At 54.5% G+C, this 17,402-nt stretch overlaps 1 protein-coding gene across 4 annotated transcripts in view; it reads right to left on the minus strand.

The window, feature by feature from the left end:
- BIN3 (bridging integrator 3) overlaps positions 1 to 17,402 on the minus strand; it is a 40,538-nt gene that overhangs the window by 2,100 nt on the left and 21,036 nt on the right. For 2 of the 4 annotated variants that reach the window (XM_080674191.1, XM_080674193.1), the window contains 7 exons: positions 15,612 to 15,660; positions 9,172 to 9,212; positions 8,713 to 8,774; positions 7,526 to 7,662; positions 6,983 to 7,023; positions 1,659 to 1,800; positions 1,309 to 1,443 (listed from right to left, as the gene is read on the minus strand). In XM_080674191.1, coding sequence (XP_080530317.1) covers positions 1,309 to 1,443; positions 1,659 to 1,800; positions 6,983 to 7,023; positions 7,526 to 7,662; positions 8,713 to 8,774; positions 9,172 to 9,212; positions 15,612 to 15,660 — 607 coding nt within the window. Of the gene's footprint in view, positions 1 to 1,308; positions 1,444 to 1,658; positions 1,801 to 6,982; positions 7,024 to 7,525; positions 7,751 to 7,875; positions 8,091 to 8,712; positions 8,775 to 9,171; positions 9,213 to 15,611; positions 15,661 to 17,402 lie in introns of those variants that run through there. The other 2 variants (XM_080674192.1, XM_080674194.1) reach the window with 2 other exon arrangements.

Genomic DNA, 17,402 nt, shown 5'->3' on the forward strand with positions numbered 1-17,402 from the left:
TCTGGGCACGCCACAGCCTCACACCCTGGAGCGTCCTCCCTGAGCAATGGGATGGGGGAGGTAGGGCAGGCGCTGGGGCTGGAACAGGCAGTGATGGCGCAGGAGGGAGGGCAGGCAGGAGGGAAGACACAGGGCTCCTTAAGTACATTCCTCCAGGCCCAGGACGAAGCTGCTGGAAGGAAGCCCTCACTTAGGAGTGCTCTGGGGCAAGTGTGGGCGCCCCCACTCCCCTGTGCTTGCTAGCTTTCTGCCACATTTTCCCCTAGTGACCGAGGGCATGGTCGCTAACAAGTCCCAATTCCAACATCAATCCTGCTCAGGGTTCCTGATCCCAAGTGCCAGTCCCATGGGTTTGGTGTTCTCCAAAGATGGCAGGGAACTGAGATAGGAGTCAGGCTTTTCCTTGGGCACCTGTGATCGTGGACTCTGCAAGGAATGAAAGTGTCCACTGGAGGGCGCCAAATACCCAGGCCAAGAGCAGAAGTGAGCTGGAGGCAGATGGGGAGGACTTGAGCCCTCCGCTTTGTTACCTGGTGGGGAAGGTGGAAGGATGCTGAACATCTGCATTCAGCTGCGGGTCCCACGTGGAGGTGACCCCTTGGCTTTAGAACCTCAACCTTTTGGTCTTTTACAAACGGGGGGACTAATCCCTGCACATGGTCTGAAGGATGGGAGGTGAAGGGGCAAGGAGGGCATCAGCTACACCCATCACACACTCTGTGTCCCACCCATGAGTAGCAGGAGACACAGGTTTGGTCCATGGCGACCCTCTAACTGCTTGGCCCAGTGCTCCACTGTGCACCTCCACCCACACCCAGCCTGCCCTTCCTGCTGGCAGGTGCACCACGGCCAGTGCTCCGCGTGTGGCTCTCCCCAGGGTTCACCATGCTCTGTGGTCTCCTGCCAACGGAAGAGTAACTAGGGTGGGGATGGGGTGTAGGATCCTTAGAAAAGGGACTTCACCCCCTAGGCCTCTATCCCTGACTTCCTAAGCACACCAGGCAAAGAACCTGCCCCTCAGAGTTGAGGTGCTGATGGTGCAACCTCCTGATTCTTGCAGTGAAACGTGAGAAGTCGAGGGAAGAGCTGTTAAACATGGAACCTCGTTCTAGGCTGGGATTAACCAAAGAGCAACGCAGGAACCAAAACAGAGTCCAGCAAACGACCAGAGGCCCCGGCTCCCTTCCCTCGGGCAGTGCTGAAGCAGGGTGGGTGGCGTGGGGCAGGCATGAGATGTGTCCACAAAGCCACGACCGTCTCTGAGGGAAAGTGTTGGGCTGGCGCTTGGGGCACGTGGGAGCAGCTCACCTGTGCTCGGATCAGGGATTCAAAGCTGGGCTGGAAGTAGTCGAGTCGGCTGTTGTAGAAGCGCGGCATCTCATCCAGGAGCTGCTTGTTCTTGGCCTCAAAGTCATCCCGCACGGGCCGGAGCTCTTCTCGGGCCTGGGAACAAGACCCTGTTGTCAGAGCGCTCACAGGCTCGCCCAGCATCCCTGCTGGGGGGGGGTGGGTGGGTGTGGGTGTGTGTGTGTGTGTGTGCGCGCGCATGCACGGGGTATTTTGGCCCTACAGTCTCCGAGTTGCTCCCCAGGCACAGGAGGAACTTGCTATGTGTGCCATGTGACTTGCTGTGTACCCCATGCCGCTCTCCAGGGTACCTGGTGGAGTTTGGCCAACACTGGCCCTGTCTTCTCCTTTTCCTCGTACTTCTCCACCTTGGCCTGCAGCCTCCTGTAGTCCTGCAGGGCCTGCTCCCGCCGTTTCACCGCCATGTTGAGGCTCGGGAAGACACTGCCGAACCTGCTGACACAGTCGGGTTGGATGCAGCCCATTCCTGGAGAGCGGGCTGGCAGCTCAGCATTCACTCGGAAACACATACTGAGTGCCTACTGAGGGCCAGATCTTATTCTAGGTCTTGGGGTTCTGCTGTGAACAAGACCTGTGGAGTCAGGCCAGGGAAAGAACCCAGGGCTAAGGCTCACACCACTGGCCTGGAAGACACAGAGGGTCATGAATCCATGCTGCCACTGCGCCCCTGCAGGCCCCTCCGAGGCCCTGCCCCAAACCACAGAGACCTGCAATGGGCAGGCAGTGCTGAAGGCTCCTGGGAAGTCATCTGGCCAACATCTTCCTTTTAAAAAAATGGAAGAAACTGAGGCCAGAGAGAAGACATGACACGTCCAAGGCCACACTGAGGAAGTGATGGTCCAGAAGAGAACTCCAGTGTCCCAGTTCTGTCTGGCACCTTCCACCACCCCAGATGTCACCAGCAGGTGACAGAATTGCAATCAAAACCTACTCCTGGTGATCACTTCATAAGTTGTATACAAGTCCCAGCAGTATGTTCACACCAGAAAAGGAGAGAATATCATATGTCCACTATCCTTTAATAATAAAAAAACCCACTTTTAATAAAGAAGTTTCTAACAAGCCAAAAGCCCCTCCCCCCCCCAAAAAAAAAAAATCACCAAAAAGCCCCTGGCCTATCCTACTAGCTGACCACAGGGAGAACAGGGATCCTCTGTTTCTACCATTGAAATGGCCACATGACTCAAGGACTTCTCCTACCTCCCGGTGACTCAGAGGAGCAGGCCCCCAGAAAGACAGCAGCAGACGCCTCGGCATTTTTGGCCCCGTGAGCACATGTTGGTGATAGTGTCACCTCTAACTGGGAAGGACAATGATGGAGACTGACACAGGCAGGACTCATCCCAGGCAGGGATGCCACATGTCCCTTGACAAACGACTGTCTCCGAGGGAGTGTTGGACATGGCTAGGCAAGCCTGCCAGCAGGATTTCCGGAATGGGGCAGGACATGAGGCAGGAGGTGCCACTGCACAGCCGGTGGAGATCTGGCCACGCAACCGAGGAAAAGGACAGTGTGGTGGGTATACGGGGTGAGTAGGTGACCCAGGACCAGGGGAAGAGTCAGTTTCTCTGGAGCATCCCAGAGGAGAGGAAAGATGGGGGCGGGCAGCTGCGGACTTCAGCCTGGCACTGCGCTCAGCCAGGAGGGCGTCTGGGAAGTTCAGATGCCACACGAAGAGGGGTTTCCAAGTCTGCCTCTCAAAGGGATGTGACCATGAAGTTGCTTTTAAATGCCTCAACAAACCAAGAGTACATGTGACACAAGAGTAATGAATACTTTTGCCAGAGGATACAGAATGTAAACTTGACCAAACAAAACTTTAGAACCAGGCAGTAGATTTTGATGAAACAAAGGACTTGTCTCCGAGAAAGGTGATTAAAATGAATTCTTCTAACTTAATGGGTGTCCAGAATGGGCTCAGCCTCTGACTGGAAATGAGAAGTGGATAAGACCATTCAAACGTCTCTGAAGCCTCAGTCACATGCCCTTTCACACATCAATCAAATTAATACTTTTAAATGACTGATTTGCCAGGAAGATGATGTAAGGTGCCCAGGAAAATGGCTGGGGGAACCAGCCACCTCCAGGACCAAGGGTCCCCTCGGGGAGGTCTGGACAGGTGAGCCCATATGGGGGAGGGAGCTAGACTCATTGCTTTAGCCCCAGGCAGCTTCTATAATGCCTGTCCCTTCCTAGGAGGAGTGTGACCAGCAGCTGAGGAAGCAGATGCAGCTGGGCCTGAGAAGATACATGCCACCTCCCTGTCCACCCCAACTGGACAAGGGGCCACCAGCAGTCACCCTAATTGTCTAGTTAGAAGCAACCTGCTGCCTGGACGGCCCCAGTGCCTGGGCCTCTGCTATCCAGGTGTAAGTAAGGTGGGACCCAGCGGGTCCAGGTTTCCACGCAACGCCAGGCAGTCTCACTGGCTGTGTCTGTAGCCACTGGCACCAAGACCACCTGTCCTCTTTGAGGAGGAACTGGGCGCTGGTGCTGTCAGACCCTCCAGGAAACTCTCTTCCCCGTGACTTCTGCCTCCACAGCAGCGCCCGTCACACCAGGAGGCCACAGAAGGCTCCGTGACTTAGTTCACTTTATCTGGATCACTAGTCACTTTCCACCCCGGTGGCTTCGGGACTCCTGAGGGATATGGAGGGCGTCATGCTTCTCACATTAAAGTGGGGAAACCAAGGTCAGGCAGGAACCATCAGCCAGTATGTTCTGAGTGGCTAACAAAAGAGTGGGGGACCCTGTAACCCCTGGCTCTGGGCTACTGCTCCCTGAGGTCCATCTCCCCATCTTCCACTTAGAGGCAGCAGAATGGACTTGGCGGCCCACGTGTGGGGCCTATAGATAGCATGATGCTGTGCGAGGAGAGGAGCTCATCTGGCCGCAGGACCCCCTTCTCCATGTGGGGTGCTTTCCTGCTCTCCACCTTCCAGATCAAGGGAGGAAAGTTAGCACGGAGGGAAGTCAAGGACAGGCTGCCCAGGAACCTGATGGCTTCACTGGCGAGGATGGGGCCCTGCTCTCCCTGGGGTATGCAGTTCGCAGTTTTACTGGACAGCCACAACGAACCACGGCGGGGCCTGTCGGACCCTCTGCTCAGCTCCTGCCCCTCTCCCATCATCAGTAGTGAGGGGGGCAGGGAGGCTCTGTGCGGGGCCAGGAGAGTCTTGTCCTGCACACAGGGCTCAACTTCCACTTCACCCCTGACACGTCCCTCCCCTGCTGGGCACTGGCTATGCCATTTTAAAAGGTTGGGTGGGAAAACAGACTAGAGCCGTGGTCGGCAAACCGCGGCTTGCGAGCCACATGCGGCTCTTTGGCCCCTTGAGTGTGGCTTTTCCACAAAATACCACGGCCTGGGCGAGTCTATTTTGAAGAAGTGGCGTTAGAAGAAGTTTAAGTTTAAAAAATTTGGCTCTCAAAAGAAATTTCAATCGCTGTACTGCTGATATTTGGCTCTGTTGACTAATGAGTTTGCCGACCACTGGACTAGAGGAACAGGACCTGGCCAAGGTCACGGGCTGGGTCGGGGCAGGCAGGGCCACTCGACACCACGTGGCAGGTGCCACAGTAGCCATTTCCTTGAGAAGGCCATCATGGCTTCCACACAAGATCTTAAGCTACATCCATCCTCCAAGACGCGAGAACGGGCCAGGCCTACACCAGGTACTCGCTGAGGCTCTGCCCACGGTGACTGTCTGTTTCTTGCCAGTCCTAAGGTTCAACAGCAAAGTGCCTCCCCTGGGTAAGCTTGGGGTGAAGAGGCAGCGAGAGAGGGAGGAGGGAAAGGGGGAGGCGGAAAGAGGCCGGCTGGGAGGTGGGCTGGGAGCAGCCGGCCCTGGTGGGGAATGCCTGCCATTCCTCAATCTGTGCCCACACAGCCGGGATCTTCCACCCACCAGGAAAGGGAAATTGAAAGCATCCCCATCCGACCATGTGAGCATGGCCCAGGGACTGGGGGGATTAGAGGCCAAGCCCCCTGGGGGAGGCTGGGGGCGGTGGGTGGCCATGTGGCAATGTTCCTCATCAGAGGACAGGAAAGCTGCAGTTTCCTGTTTCCGGTGCTGGGGTCCCTGGGAGCGTCTCTCCTGGCAAGAGGAGGCAACAGGCAGTGCCGGTTTTATGTGGTTGGGGGAGATCGCATGTCGGCCCTGAGATGCACAGAAGCCAGCCCCGGGAGCCAGCCAGCCAGGGGCTCACGCAGAGGTCAGCGGATCTGCTGCGGAGATGGTGCCCACCCCCTCTGCACTCACCCACCTTCCTGGCAGGTGGTGGGCTGCTAGGGTGGTGGGAAGCAGCCGGGACTTCTCTCCACTCGGCTCCAGAAGCCAGGCATCAGATTTCAAGGCCGCCTCGTTGGTTGTGAAATCGAGACAGGAGCCAGTCCCCGTTCTCTGAGCTGGTGTCCCCTGCCTAGCTCTGCCAGCCGTGGGTGCCCATGACAGTCTCCGTGGCAGCCCCTGAGACCCCCATGGGCAGGGTCTGCTCTACCCTTGGTCCTTCCCAGCCAGCTCTGGACCCTTGTCTGGAGACTGGTCAGCACCCACAAGCAATGGGAGCCCTGATATCTCTCTCCTGGGCCTCCTCAGCACCCAGCTGCTCATGTGACCGTGACCTGGGGCTGAGCAGGGGTTAGGGGCCAGAGGCCCAGGGGTGCAGGGAGAAATCCCTTTCCACGCCAGATCCAGCCTCCCCACCGTGGCTGAGCCTCCGGCAGCCCTGCTTAGAACAAGCTTTCCTGAGCCCCACCCCAGGGACCTGAACAGGGAATGAGGAACTTGACAACCTCAGCACCAGGGGCCAGAGGATCAAAACCTGCTCTCAGCTCCCTCCTGGCCATGATCCAGCCTAATGGTAATTAGCAGAGCCTCATTACCCGGCCCTGGGGAGGCCACTGCCAGGGACCACCACGGAGAGGTAATGTGGTGCAGCTGCCGGCTGGCGCGGGGCCTTTCTGGGTCAGAGGCTGCCTGGGAGAGGCCAGGGAAGAAGATGAAGTGATTCGGGAGCTTCAAGGCAATGCCCACCCCCTTAGGGGACCCAGGGAATAGGCCCGTCTGATCGCAGACCAGAGCCTGCCTGACAGAAGAAGAGTCTCACAGAAGAATTTCTGACCCTGACAGGTCATGAGTTAGGGACCTTCCCAGGCGGGAACCCGTTTGCGCCCTTCCCCATGTGCGGCCACCCCCACATTTCAAAAGCCGAGTGCTGCAGGCAGCTGCTCTCCCAATCCGGCTGGGAGATGAAAGGCCTTGCTCATCTCCGCTGAGGGCTCGCCAAGATCTCTGCTGGCTTAACTCAGCAGGCTCTGTCCCACTGTCCTCCGACAGGAACAAAGGGAAAATGGCAGAACTACCGGAGCACAGGCCAGCTGCTGAGAAGGCTCATATGCCCCATCACAGCGCTGGGCAGTGGCCGGTTCTCTAGAGCTACCAGCAGGTCAACCTCAGGGCGCACATCATGTAGCTGGTGACCCCATCAGTCTCCCATCAACCCCAAGCCTAAGGACAGGCTGCTGGAAATGATATTCAGTCCCCAGGGGACCAGCTGACCTGCCTTTCCAAGGAGTTCCCTGAGTCTAGTCCCCAGATGACCTCTACTCACTTTTTCAAGGGCTCAATCACGGTCTTTTGAATCTGGTTCACCTGTCGGAAGAAAAACGCAATGACATCAAAACTGGGGGAAGACAGACTCTTCCTAAAGGGCAGGCTCCAGCTCCTGAGAAGAGAAAGGAGACCTGTCAGGGCACTCCAAGAGCCCAGAAGGAAGAGGGCCCAAGCAGGACAGGCAGGGTGGGCACTCCTGACTGCAGCTGGGGCGAGGCAGAGGTGGCGACCAAAAGCTGAAGGGCAATAGGAGCACCTGTCCTCATCCCTGATACATTCCCGCCCTGCAGCCGCTGTCTGCCAAGGCCCATAAAGGCCTTACTCAGCGAGGCTAGTCAGGCAGAGTGGACCTGTGTCTCCCTCATGGCCTCACTGTGCGTGATGTGAGCTCGTGGCAGCCACGGAGAGCAGGCCACGGGAAAGAGCACACAGGCCTCGGAGGGCTGAGGGCACCGAGAGGAGCCTGAGCCCTGTTAAGGACTCCATGTAGGTGCTCCTCCAGATAGAAGCCACGAGAAGGGGGAGACCCGACCCCAGGCACCTTTTCCTGGTTGAAGGCGTCCATCCGTTTCATGGCCGTGTCCAGGGCTGTCACCATGTTCAGAAAGTCCTGGTCTTGTTCGCAGAGGGGATTGGAGAGCAGGTCCAAGGATATCTTCACAGCAGATTTGGACATGGCTGTGAGAAGTCAGAGTTGAGGGAACTTGTGCAGGGACAGGCTTCCAAGCCTTGTCATTGGGCTCCCGTCTTCCCTGCGTCCAGGGGCCTGCACCCAACGCCAGAGGCCACACAAACGACAAAGTACCACAGAGCATAAGACACTGGTCCTTATTGGACAATGTTCATTCCTAATCATCTGATGTTCTGGATCATTCTTTTGGGCAGCTTTACCTGATGCAATGACAATGTTCCAAACTCTGGGTTATAACAGAATCATCTGGGTGGGAAGCTGTAAGAAATGCAGATTTCTAGCTGCAAGGACTCTAATCCGGTCAGTCTGGAATCCAGGACGGTGCCTGTCAGAAGCCCTCTCCAGGTGGCTGGGAGGTGCAGTGTGCTTGGGGGACCAGGGAAACACAGCACGCTGCAGCAGGGCAGCAAACTTACTGTAAAGAGCCAGAGTCCAGAATTCAGGCTTGGAGGGCCATATGGTTTCTGTTGCAACTACTCAACTTTTCCACAAACAATACCTGAAGAATGGGCGTGGCTGTGTTCCGGATAAAACTTTATTGACAAAAGAAGGCCAGGTTTGGTGTAGCTAGGTAACCCCTGGTTTCAATGACACACTTACTGGAAAGGCAATGGGGAACGATGAAGAAAGATGCCGTCCAGGTAACTCAGAACTAACTTCAAAACAAATAACAGATGGGCTCCAAAGGCAGCCCCTTGGCTTGCTGCACACATAGTTTGGAGACGCTAGGGGCCAGGAGTGAAGGCTGTCATGCTCAGACGTGCCCACATTCTCTGGATCACATAGGCCCGAGGCTCTGCGGCACAGCTGGTAGGAGCCAGCACTGCACCTGGCTGTGGTGGCGGCGGCGGCGGCTACGCCCGGGAAAGGGGAGAGTGGGGCTCTGCTAAGTGAAGATTGACCTCAGGCCACTTCTCAGGGACATCTGTTGGACATCTACTAAGTACACTTACTTCAAAGCCAGCCCTAAGGTGACTGAGAGAGGAGGGCATCCACCTGTGCCCCGCCCAGTCCAGCTTAGGGGACGTGCCACTTACCCAGGTCAGCATCGGTGCTCTTCTTCAAGTCCTTCTGCAGCTTCCTGGTCTGCTCTTCCAGCCTGCAAGGCAAGGGCACGGCCTGGTACCTGGCATCGCCAACTGGCTTTGGTCCCCTGCCTTCCCATCTACCCAAGGGAGGCCCAACTTGGTACTCTGGAATGCCCACCAGGAAAAGGGGCCCTTGTCTGTGGGGACTTTTCCCCACTGATTGAAGGGCCACTCTAAGTTCTGCAAGAGGCCAAGCACCCAAAGGCTACGAGTTAACGACTGTCACACAGCCATGAGCTGGGGAGACTTTTTGGCAGGTGGTAAACTGAGCTGCTCCCGGCTCCTGGGGTGGTGGCAGGAGCACCCACTAATGGGCAAGCAGACAAACCATGCGTGAAGTGAGACCTGACAGAGGGCTCTTGCCATTTTCCGATCTCAACCCCCTTCCTTTTGGGGTGTGACACTCACTGCTGCAGTTTTCCATACTCCCTCTCAAAGTCTCTCTCCACCTGTAATGAGAGAGAGAGAACTCAATCATCAGAGAAATGACAACACTTTGGAAAAAATCTTCCAGCCTCCAGACACTCCCTCCACACCCTCCCCAGTCTGCAGAAACAACACGGTCCAGTTCACACAGGCACTGGCAGGTCATTAACGACACAGTACCCCTGTGTTCCCAAATTAATTAAGTGTCTGATTTAGGGCGAGAGACTCCCCTCCCGGACGTGCCAGCCAGGCAAGTACCGGCGGCTCTTCTTCCACCGCAGGGAGTGGGGCACTGTGCGGTGTTCCCTCTTCTCACCCTCCCCTCTGGGGACAGGTAAGCTGCTCACCATGGGACTGACACTCAGCCAGGGAGGCAGCAGTGGGCAGAGGCAAAGGTGGGTATGAACTCCACTTCTGTCTCTGCCACTTAGCAGTTCTGAGGCAAGGCCTGAGCAAGTCACCTCCATGGCCACAGGCTTAGGTTCCTCAAGAGTCCTACCTGCCAGCTCCAGGGTCAATCAAGAAAGACCATGTATCCACGCTCTGTGTGCTGGGATGTACCAAACACAAATACCATTACTACCAACTCTGGCCAGACTCCCTAACTTCCTGATTACTTAGTGAACAGATTTCCCGTGCCAGCAGTGTTTAAATTGAATGGGTGGAGTCCTGGACCTTATTCTGCCGCCTACATGTCAGGTGAGGTCAGGAAAGTGACTTGCACTTCCATGGCTGAATGTCCCCCCGTAAAAAGGGGCCTCCGCCATGGCTCTCAGGCACGTGGCCTGTGGAGTAAGTGACATCTCAGAGCCTAAAGCAGGGGACAGAGAGAGGCTTCTCCTTCCTTCTTGTCCACGAAGGCAGTACCAGGCCCTGCCACCGTGTGGAGCCTCTGGGCTGAGGGACTCTGAGAGGTAAACCTGGCTACAGTCACTGAGGGAGCGCTCAATGCCGGCTTCCCCAATTCAGCCAGGAGGCAGGTGCACCACGGCCTGCACTGTACTGAGGAGGCAACAAGGACAGAGGTGGGGACAGAGGTGAAGCTGCACTATGAGTAGCCAAGCTCCCAGGCCTGTGCTCTTAACCGTCATTCCACGGCAAGGGGAAAGCTGTTTGCTGAGGAATGAAAGCCATGACCTCAGAAAGATGGCTTCTTGGCTGCGCCCCCCAAGACCTTGCCAGTACAGGCTGAAGGTCCAGGAGTACAAATTTGCAGAAATCGTCAAAGCCACGCTGCTCTTCACCTGCAGGCCCTTCCACCAAAGGTGCCCCAGTGAAAGAGTATTCTAAGGCCCTTCAATCTCAGACTCCACGTTTGGACTTGGGTAAACTCCACACAGTCACAGAATGGCAGGACATGATCCCGGCCAATTATTTCATGTTATACACGAGGAGAATGAAGCCAAAAGAGGGATGCGATTCACATAAGGACGGCTAGAATTCAGACTCCTAGTGCAAACCTTTTATTTGTTTTTTTTTTCAAGTATGTTCATTCATCCCATAAACATTTAAAGAACACCTATTAAGTGCAATGCATTCTGCCAGGTGCTAGGGATACCCTGATGGACAACAGAGACATGGGCTCTGGTGGGGATGATCAAACACACACATGGATACCTGCAAGCAGGGGGAGCCCTGTGGAGGGCGAGGGTGGGGGCGGGGGCAGTGAGAGTGATGTGGGCCCAGCTCAGCTGAGGTCCTCAGGGCACCACAGCATGTCACTTTCCGCATTTGATGGAAAATTTAGAAGCAGGAACACATGGTCCTTTCCCTACTTTATGATCCTAGCATCTAGAACCCTGTACCAAGAGCAGACACACGATTTCTCCACCCAGGAAACCATTTTCCTCATCGCCTTCCTTCTGATCCACCAAAAGCTACTCTTAAGAAAAAACTCAAAACTCACTCCCACTAAAGCCGTGGTAGGCAAACTACGGCTCACGAGCCACATGCGGCTCTTTGGCCCCTTGAGTGTGGCTCTTCCACAAAATACCACGGCCTGGGTGAGTCTATTTTGAAGAAGTGGCGTTAGAATAAGTTTAAGCTTAAAAAATTTGGCTCTCAAAAGAAATTTCAATCGTTGTACTGTTGATATTTGGCTCTGTTGACTAATGAGTTTGCCGACCACTGCACTAAAGCATATGTACCCGATTAGAGTTTAAAGTGTTACCTATCACAGGGGGTTTGCAGTTTGACAGGAATCAGGTCACAGCTAAAGGCAGGAAAGGCCTCCGGGGCCTGCAGGTGGGAGCAGAGGGGCCTGCAAAGTCGGCACTGAAGCTGGCCCAGCCTTTCTCCCTCAGTGCAGGAGGAAAGGGAGGAGCTGGTAGAGATGGATAAAGCAAACTCTGACACCAGCCCCAGAGCCTACCTAACATTTGAGTCTCAGTTTCTTGTCTAGTATTGGGATATTATATTTGGCCTCACCCATGTAAATTTCAGGGGCTGACAACAAAATGGGGTAACAGTGGCAGCTTCGCCTGCTTGTTTTGCGGATTCGCAGAAGCACATGTGGAGAGCAGGGAAGGGCGCCTGGCCCGTGGGTGGTGCTGGCCTGTTCCTCCTCCACACTGGGGTGGTGAGAGGACCACTGGGGGTGCAGACTGGTCTGTGAGCCTCTGGCAGAGGAGAAGCAGAGCAAAGCATGTGGTCCATTGACAGCAAGGGTACTCCTGATTCTGGCTAAGCCTGGAGTCTGTGCCTGGGGGGCTGTACTGGGCCCTCCCTTCATGGGACAATTTCCTTTCTTACTTTGTAGGATGTGAGCCAGTCTTTACATAGCAAAGGTATTTCCCCCCGAAAAGATGAAATTAAAATTAAGGATGTCTTAACCAGAATGCAGTTCTCCTAAAGATCAAGAACACGGAGTAGGTGCTCTGAGGGGAGGCGAGTGCCCCCGACCCTAGGGCTTCAGCCCTGATGCGCTCTGCTACAGTCCCTGTGCTGCGTGTGTGGGATGTTAGGAGCACCTGGTCCTCCTGGGTGGGGCTGCTTGGACTTGCACAGAGAAGGACTGCAGGTTTTCAACTGGGGTGGAGCATTCTGGTTGATGAGAAACTCGAGGTCTCACACTGGAAGCTGAGAAGCGTGTTGGGAGTGAGAGACTGGTCCTTTTACTTTATGTCCCTCAAGGCCATCTGTCAGCCTAAGAGAAGGTCATGAATGTTTCACCTCCTCGGCCCTGGGAGCCAGGTGTGGGCTGCTTCTATAGCTCACAGTCCCCAGGTCTCTCTCCTCCACTGGGCATAGATCTGGGGGACAGCACCAGAACTCTGGCCCTTCAGATGGGGAATAAAGGGACACATTGGAGTCTCATTCCAAGGTCTATCCATTCTGAGGGAAAGAGCCAAACACAAAAGATCTGAACATCTTTGAATGCTTGATGCCTTCGCCAAAAAGGCAGCTGGACCGCAGTCAAGAATGCGAGTGCAAACACATGTGCATGACTGTCAGCGGGTCAGAGCGGGCGGGTCGGCTGGCGAGCTGCTCGAGGAGAGTCAAGCACAGGATGGCTCAGGGTGGCAGGGAGGGGCTGCACGGCTCCCTGCAATCTCCCTGGTGTTCAGGTCAGGCTGGCACCTTGCAGGAGCTCAGTTCTTGTTAACTGAAAGAATGGGCCAAGTTCCCACCCAAACCTATGCTCCCAAAGTGAAAAGAGAGACCAGCCGAGAAGGCCTTCTGAATCTGCAAGGCTGCTCAGGGGAAGCAGCGTCCTATGGCAAGATGCCACAGGACAGGAATGAGGCTGAGGCTCCTCACGTTACATGGACATCTTTCTCAAGTGAAGGCTCTCTCTGCCTGACTTCACAGAGCGCCCACCTAGCTAGGGATTGAGGAGTGTGCTTTCCTCTGGTGGGAGACCCAGGGTAACCTTGCTTCAGAGAGCTCTCCAGCCTCCCAGGCGATGGAGGGAGGGGCAGTTTCTTTTCGCCACGCCAAGATGCTCCAGCTACTTTATGGGACCGGGGGAGGGAAGGGACCAAGCAGACGGTGAGGACGGGGAAGTGGGGGACCTTCCTTTTCAGTTCCACTGGTCAGAGCCTGCAGAGAACGTGCCATTCCAGCTGAAGCTGTGACAATAATGGAATCTGCCTTAATAACCTGGGCACATGAGACAATGAGGGCAGACACACAATGCTTTCTTTGTGTCTGACAGTTGAGTGTCTTGAGCCAAAAACCTCCTGAAACTCCCTGAAGATAACATGAACATTTCTTCCCATGACAGGGTGCTGTGACTTCCAACAACCCAGGCAGCCCCATCTGCTTCCCGCCCCGCGAGTGCCTGGGCAAGAACAACAGGATGCGTCACCACTGCTGGGGGCAGCTGCGAAGATGCTGAGATAACCACACAGCCCTGGTGGTGTGCGGGGCAGGAGGGGGCTTGGCAAGTGGAGAACAAGACTCTGGAGAGGTAGGGTCTTGCTGCAGACACTTTAGTGAACCTGGGAGTTGAGGAAGCAAATCACTCTATTCCCGCCAACACTGCACCGGGGACGCCAGCTACTGGGACCGGCGGAGTCCTTGGGGGTTTATCAACCTGCCTCTCTGCCTGCAGTGTAGTCAGTGTTTACTGAGGCCTTACTAAGTGCCAGACACTGTGTGAAGTACTTCGCATGCATCATCTCATGTGAGACTCATTAGACATCAATGGCTTAGGTCCTAGCATCACCCTCACTTTACAGAGGAGAAATTGAGCCTCAGGAAGGGTAAGGGCCTTGCCTAAGGTCATACACAGCGTGCCAGGCCGGGAGTCTGGCTTCTTACCCACTACTTGAAGTCCAGACGGTGTAGGGGAGCTGATGCCACAGTTCGAGGACCACAGTTTCATCCCCAGCAAGACGGTGCTAGGAAGGGGCGAGGGCGCCACGACCCACAGGGCCACACAGGTGCAGAGGGTTTTCTCAGCTCGTGCATCTGCCCTCCCCTGTGGAGTCCCTGCCACTCCTCAGACTAAAACACCCACAGATCTGCCTGTCAACAAACTCTGGCAAAGCAGCTAGAAGCTGCATTCTACTTTTCTGTGGAGAACAAGGCCATCTCGATAAAGGTTGGGGCTTTGAGAGGATTTTTGTTTGTTTTGTTTTTTGGTAGTGAGTGTTGGGAATACAAGACCCTTTTCAAAACCACTTCCCTTTCAGATCTGCCCTGGATTACACTCTGGAGACCCACAGCCACACCTTCCCACTTCCTGCAGCGGGCCAGAGCCCAACACTGCACGCCCAGGTTCTCTGTGCGTCAGCCGAGCCTCCACAGATGGTCAGCCTCTGCATGGGAGGTAGACTCGGAGTCGCTCTCCACAGCCAGCCTGTGCTTGAAAAGGGGAAGGGCTCTTTTAACACGGGCCCATTTCCTTTTCAGTGACCTAACTTTGGACTTCCCAAAGATAGAGCTATTGGTCAGGTGCTTGCTGAACACCCCTTCCCGCCAACTGAAGCAGTATCTTTCCTGTAGCTCTGAGCTCTGAGCCAAGAAGGGACGAGGTTATTAAGACATGGAGACACGAACTGCCAGAGGCTGGAATGAAAGTCAAGGCCTCCACCCGGCTTCCTGGAGCTGTCACAATGAGAGAGGCTGACAGTTACGGTCTCCCAGATGAAAACCAAGGGCCTCACTCAGATTCTGAGGGAGGGGTTGCAGCAGCCATTCTTCACTTGTTCCCACACCTGGGGGGTCTTCCCAGCCTGCGTGAGGCAGCACAGCAATGGAAGGGGTCCTGCACAGAGGCTCAGCCTTGAGCTCAAAGTCCAGCTCTGTCAGCATTAGCTTTTCCTTGCCTTCAAGAGTCACTGGGACCCCATGTCTCGGTTTCCCCATCAGGAAAACTCAGGAGGCTGGACCAGATGATCTCTAAGGGCTTCCAGCTCTAACTTTCTCCGAAGCTATGATTCCCTTTCTTTCCAATTCTGGAGATAAAATAGGGATAAACACTGTGGGCTACAAGGAGAAAGGATTCCATTATCCCCCGTGCTGAGAGACTCTGGGTCTTGGCTAGGAATGCAGTTGACAGTGGAGACAAAAGGACCTGGAATTCTGGAGAAGCTTCCAGGACTTTCCTGCAGCCTGAGGTGGCCCGACAGAAGGGCTGGGATGTGTCCTGGCAGGGGTCCCTGTTTCAGGCTCCCTCTTAGGAACGTGTGGACTGCACACCACATCCCAGAGATGAGCAGTCAGAAGCAGTGTGTTTCTCCTCACCTGTGGAATCTACCTCTTCCACCTTCCAGGCTGAGCTGAGGAAAGACAATGTTACAGGACAGGAGGTCCCTGCGAGCCCCCGTCCATGCGAGGTTCTAGAGCTATGCCACTGAGAATGTCAAGGCCCAGGTTCTGCCTTCCCAGCCCCACGCTGAGTCAACACTCTGATGCTATGCGAAGGCCATGAGAGACAGAACTGAGTCTCAGAATGAAAGAATCGGGTTACTCACTGTTTTGGGGACAATCTGTTTCTTGGGCTGCCCAATCTTGAAAGGAATCCTATAAGACAAAGAGACAAAGAGGGATGTTAGGAGAAATGGGGAAGGATGTGGCTAAAAAGAGCTGAGAAAACACAGGTAAAAAAACAGTGGCAATGGCTCACTTTCTGCCACCCGCACCACGTGCCCTGTGCGTCTAGGACAGTGGTCGGCAAACTCATTAGTCAACAGAGCCAAATATCAACAGTACAACGATTGAAATTTCTTTTGAGAGCCAAATTTCTTAAACTTCTTCTAACGTCACTTTTTCAAAATAGACTCGCCCAGGCCGTGGTATTTTGTGGAAGAGCCACACTCAAGGGGCCAAAGAGCCACATGTGGCTTGCGAGCCGCAGTTTGCCAACCACGGGTCTAGGACCATCAGCACCCAGGCTGGGCTCTGGGATGGTCATGCTCCCATGGACAGTGTCAGATTGAGGTCTTGGGTACCACCTTCTGCTCCAGTGCAGGAAAGGGGAGATACTATACAAACAAAGGTCACCATAAACCTTGTGTCTCAAGGACTGCAAAGTTAGAAAGTACAGGCTCACTTAGATCACTGTTATCCTAGAAAACACGCCTAGAAAAGCATCATCCAAACCACACATCTGTATAGTGCTTCACTATTCCCTTCAGAGGGACAAACTGGCTCTGAAGGGCTTCTCCTAGGGCTGGGAGAGATGACACACTGTAGGGGCATTAAGGCTCAGCCAGGCTGGACTATTTCCTGTGACAACTGACAAAATCTAAACGAAGCTAACTCTAAGAATCTGAAATCTAGCCTAACTCTGCCTTGAACTTGCTAGGAGGCTCTGCACCTCAGGTCCTCCACTTAGAAATGGAAGACAGCTTGGTAGAAGGGCAGGTCATGGTCTAGGAGTCTCAACCTGAGCAGTAACCTTGCCTCCACCTCCACTGGGCAGGCTGCCCTTGGGCAGGTAACCACTGCCCTGTGCCTCAATTTCCTACTCTGTGAAGCAAGAGGGGTAAGCTAGATAATCTAGAAGCTTCCTTAAGATGCTGAAAACCTTATGATTCTAAATTCTGAGAAATTTAGTGCAGCCAGACTAAAAAGCAAACACAGTGCACCTCAGCCGCTATAGACACATCGTCTTCACCCCCCTTCCCAGGGATCAGCTCAGGGAAGAGGCTGCAGTAGAGCCCTGAGGGGACAGGTCAGACCACCACTCTCACTCCTTTCAGCCTCTTCCATTCAAACCTCCCGCTCCCACTGCTGCATCCACCCCGTCCACCAGGCCTCTTCCCTCTACACCCCCTTATCCCCAAACCTGGCTTCTCTTGGCCCAAACTGTTGCTAAACCCAATGGTATAATTAACCACCGATAATAACCCCAGACAGTGATCTGGTTAGAGGATGGGCCAGCCTGAGTCACAGTGGTTTAAATTTAATTTCTGGAGGACATCCTGTTTATTGTTAACCCACCCCGTAATTTGGGAGTGTTAACCCTCTGGGGACTGGCTGATTCACGTGGCTTCTGTAAACAAATAATCTCTGGCTATATAATTACTTGGGGGAAAGGTAAGCTATGGAACTGAAAAGGAAAGAAAAAATGAAATTGCTATTTCCCTTTCTTAGACCTAAAGAGAAAAGGGTACGGACAGATGAGCTCCTTGATCCCTCCCTGGGCCCCCCGTTTCTTTCCCCCAAATCAGCTTATAGTTGACTGACACAATGGTTTTGGACAGTGAACAACTGCCCTCAAGGACCATTTGGGTGACAGTGCAAATGAGGTCCTGGTGGCA

This window comes from Plecotus auritus, assembly GCF_963455305.1.
Source record: "Plecotus auritus genome assembly, chromosome: 6".
NCBI classification, from domain to species: domain Eukaryota; kingdom Metazoa; phylum Chordata; class Mammalia; order Chiroptera; family Vespertilionidae; genus Plecotus; species Plecotus auritus.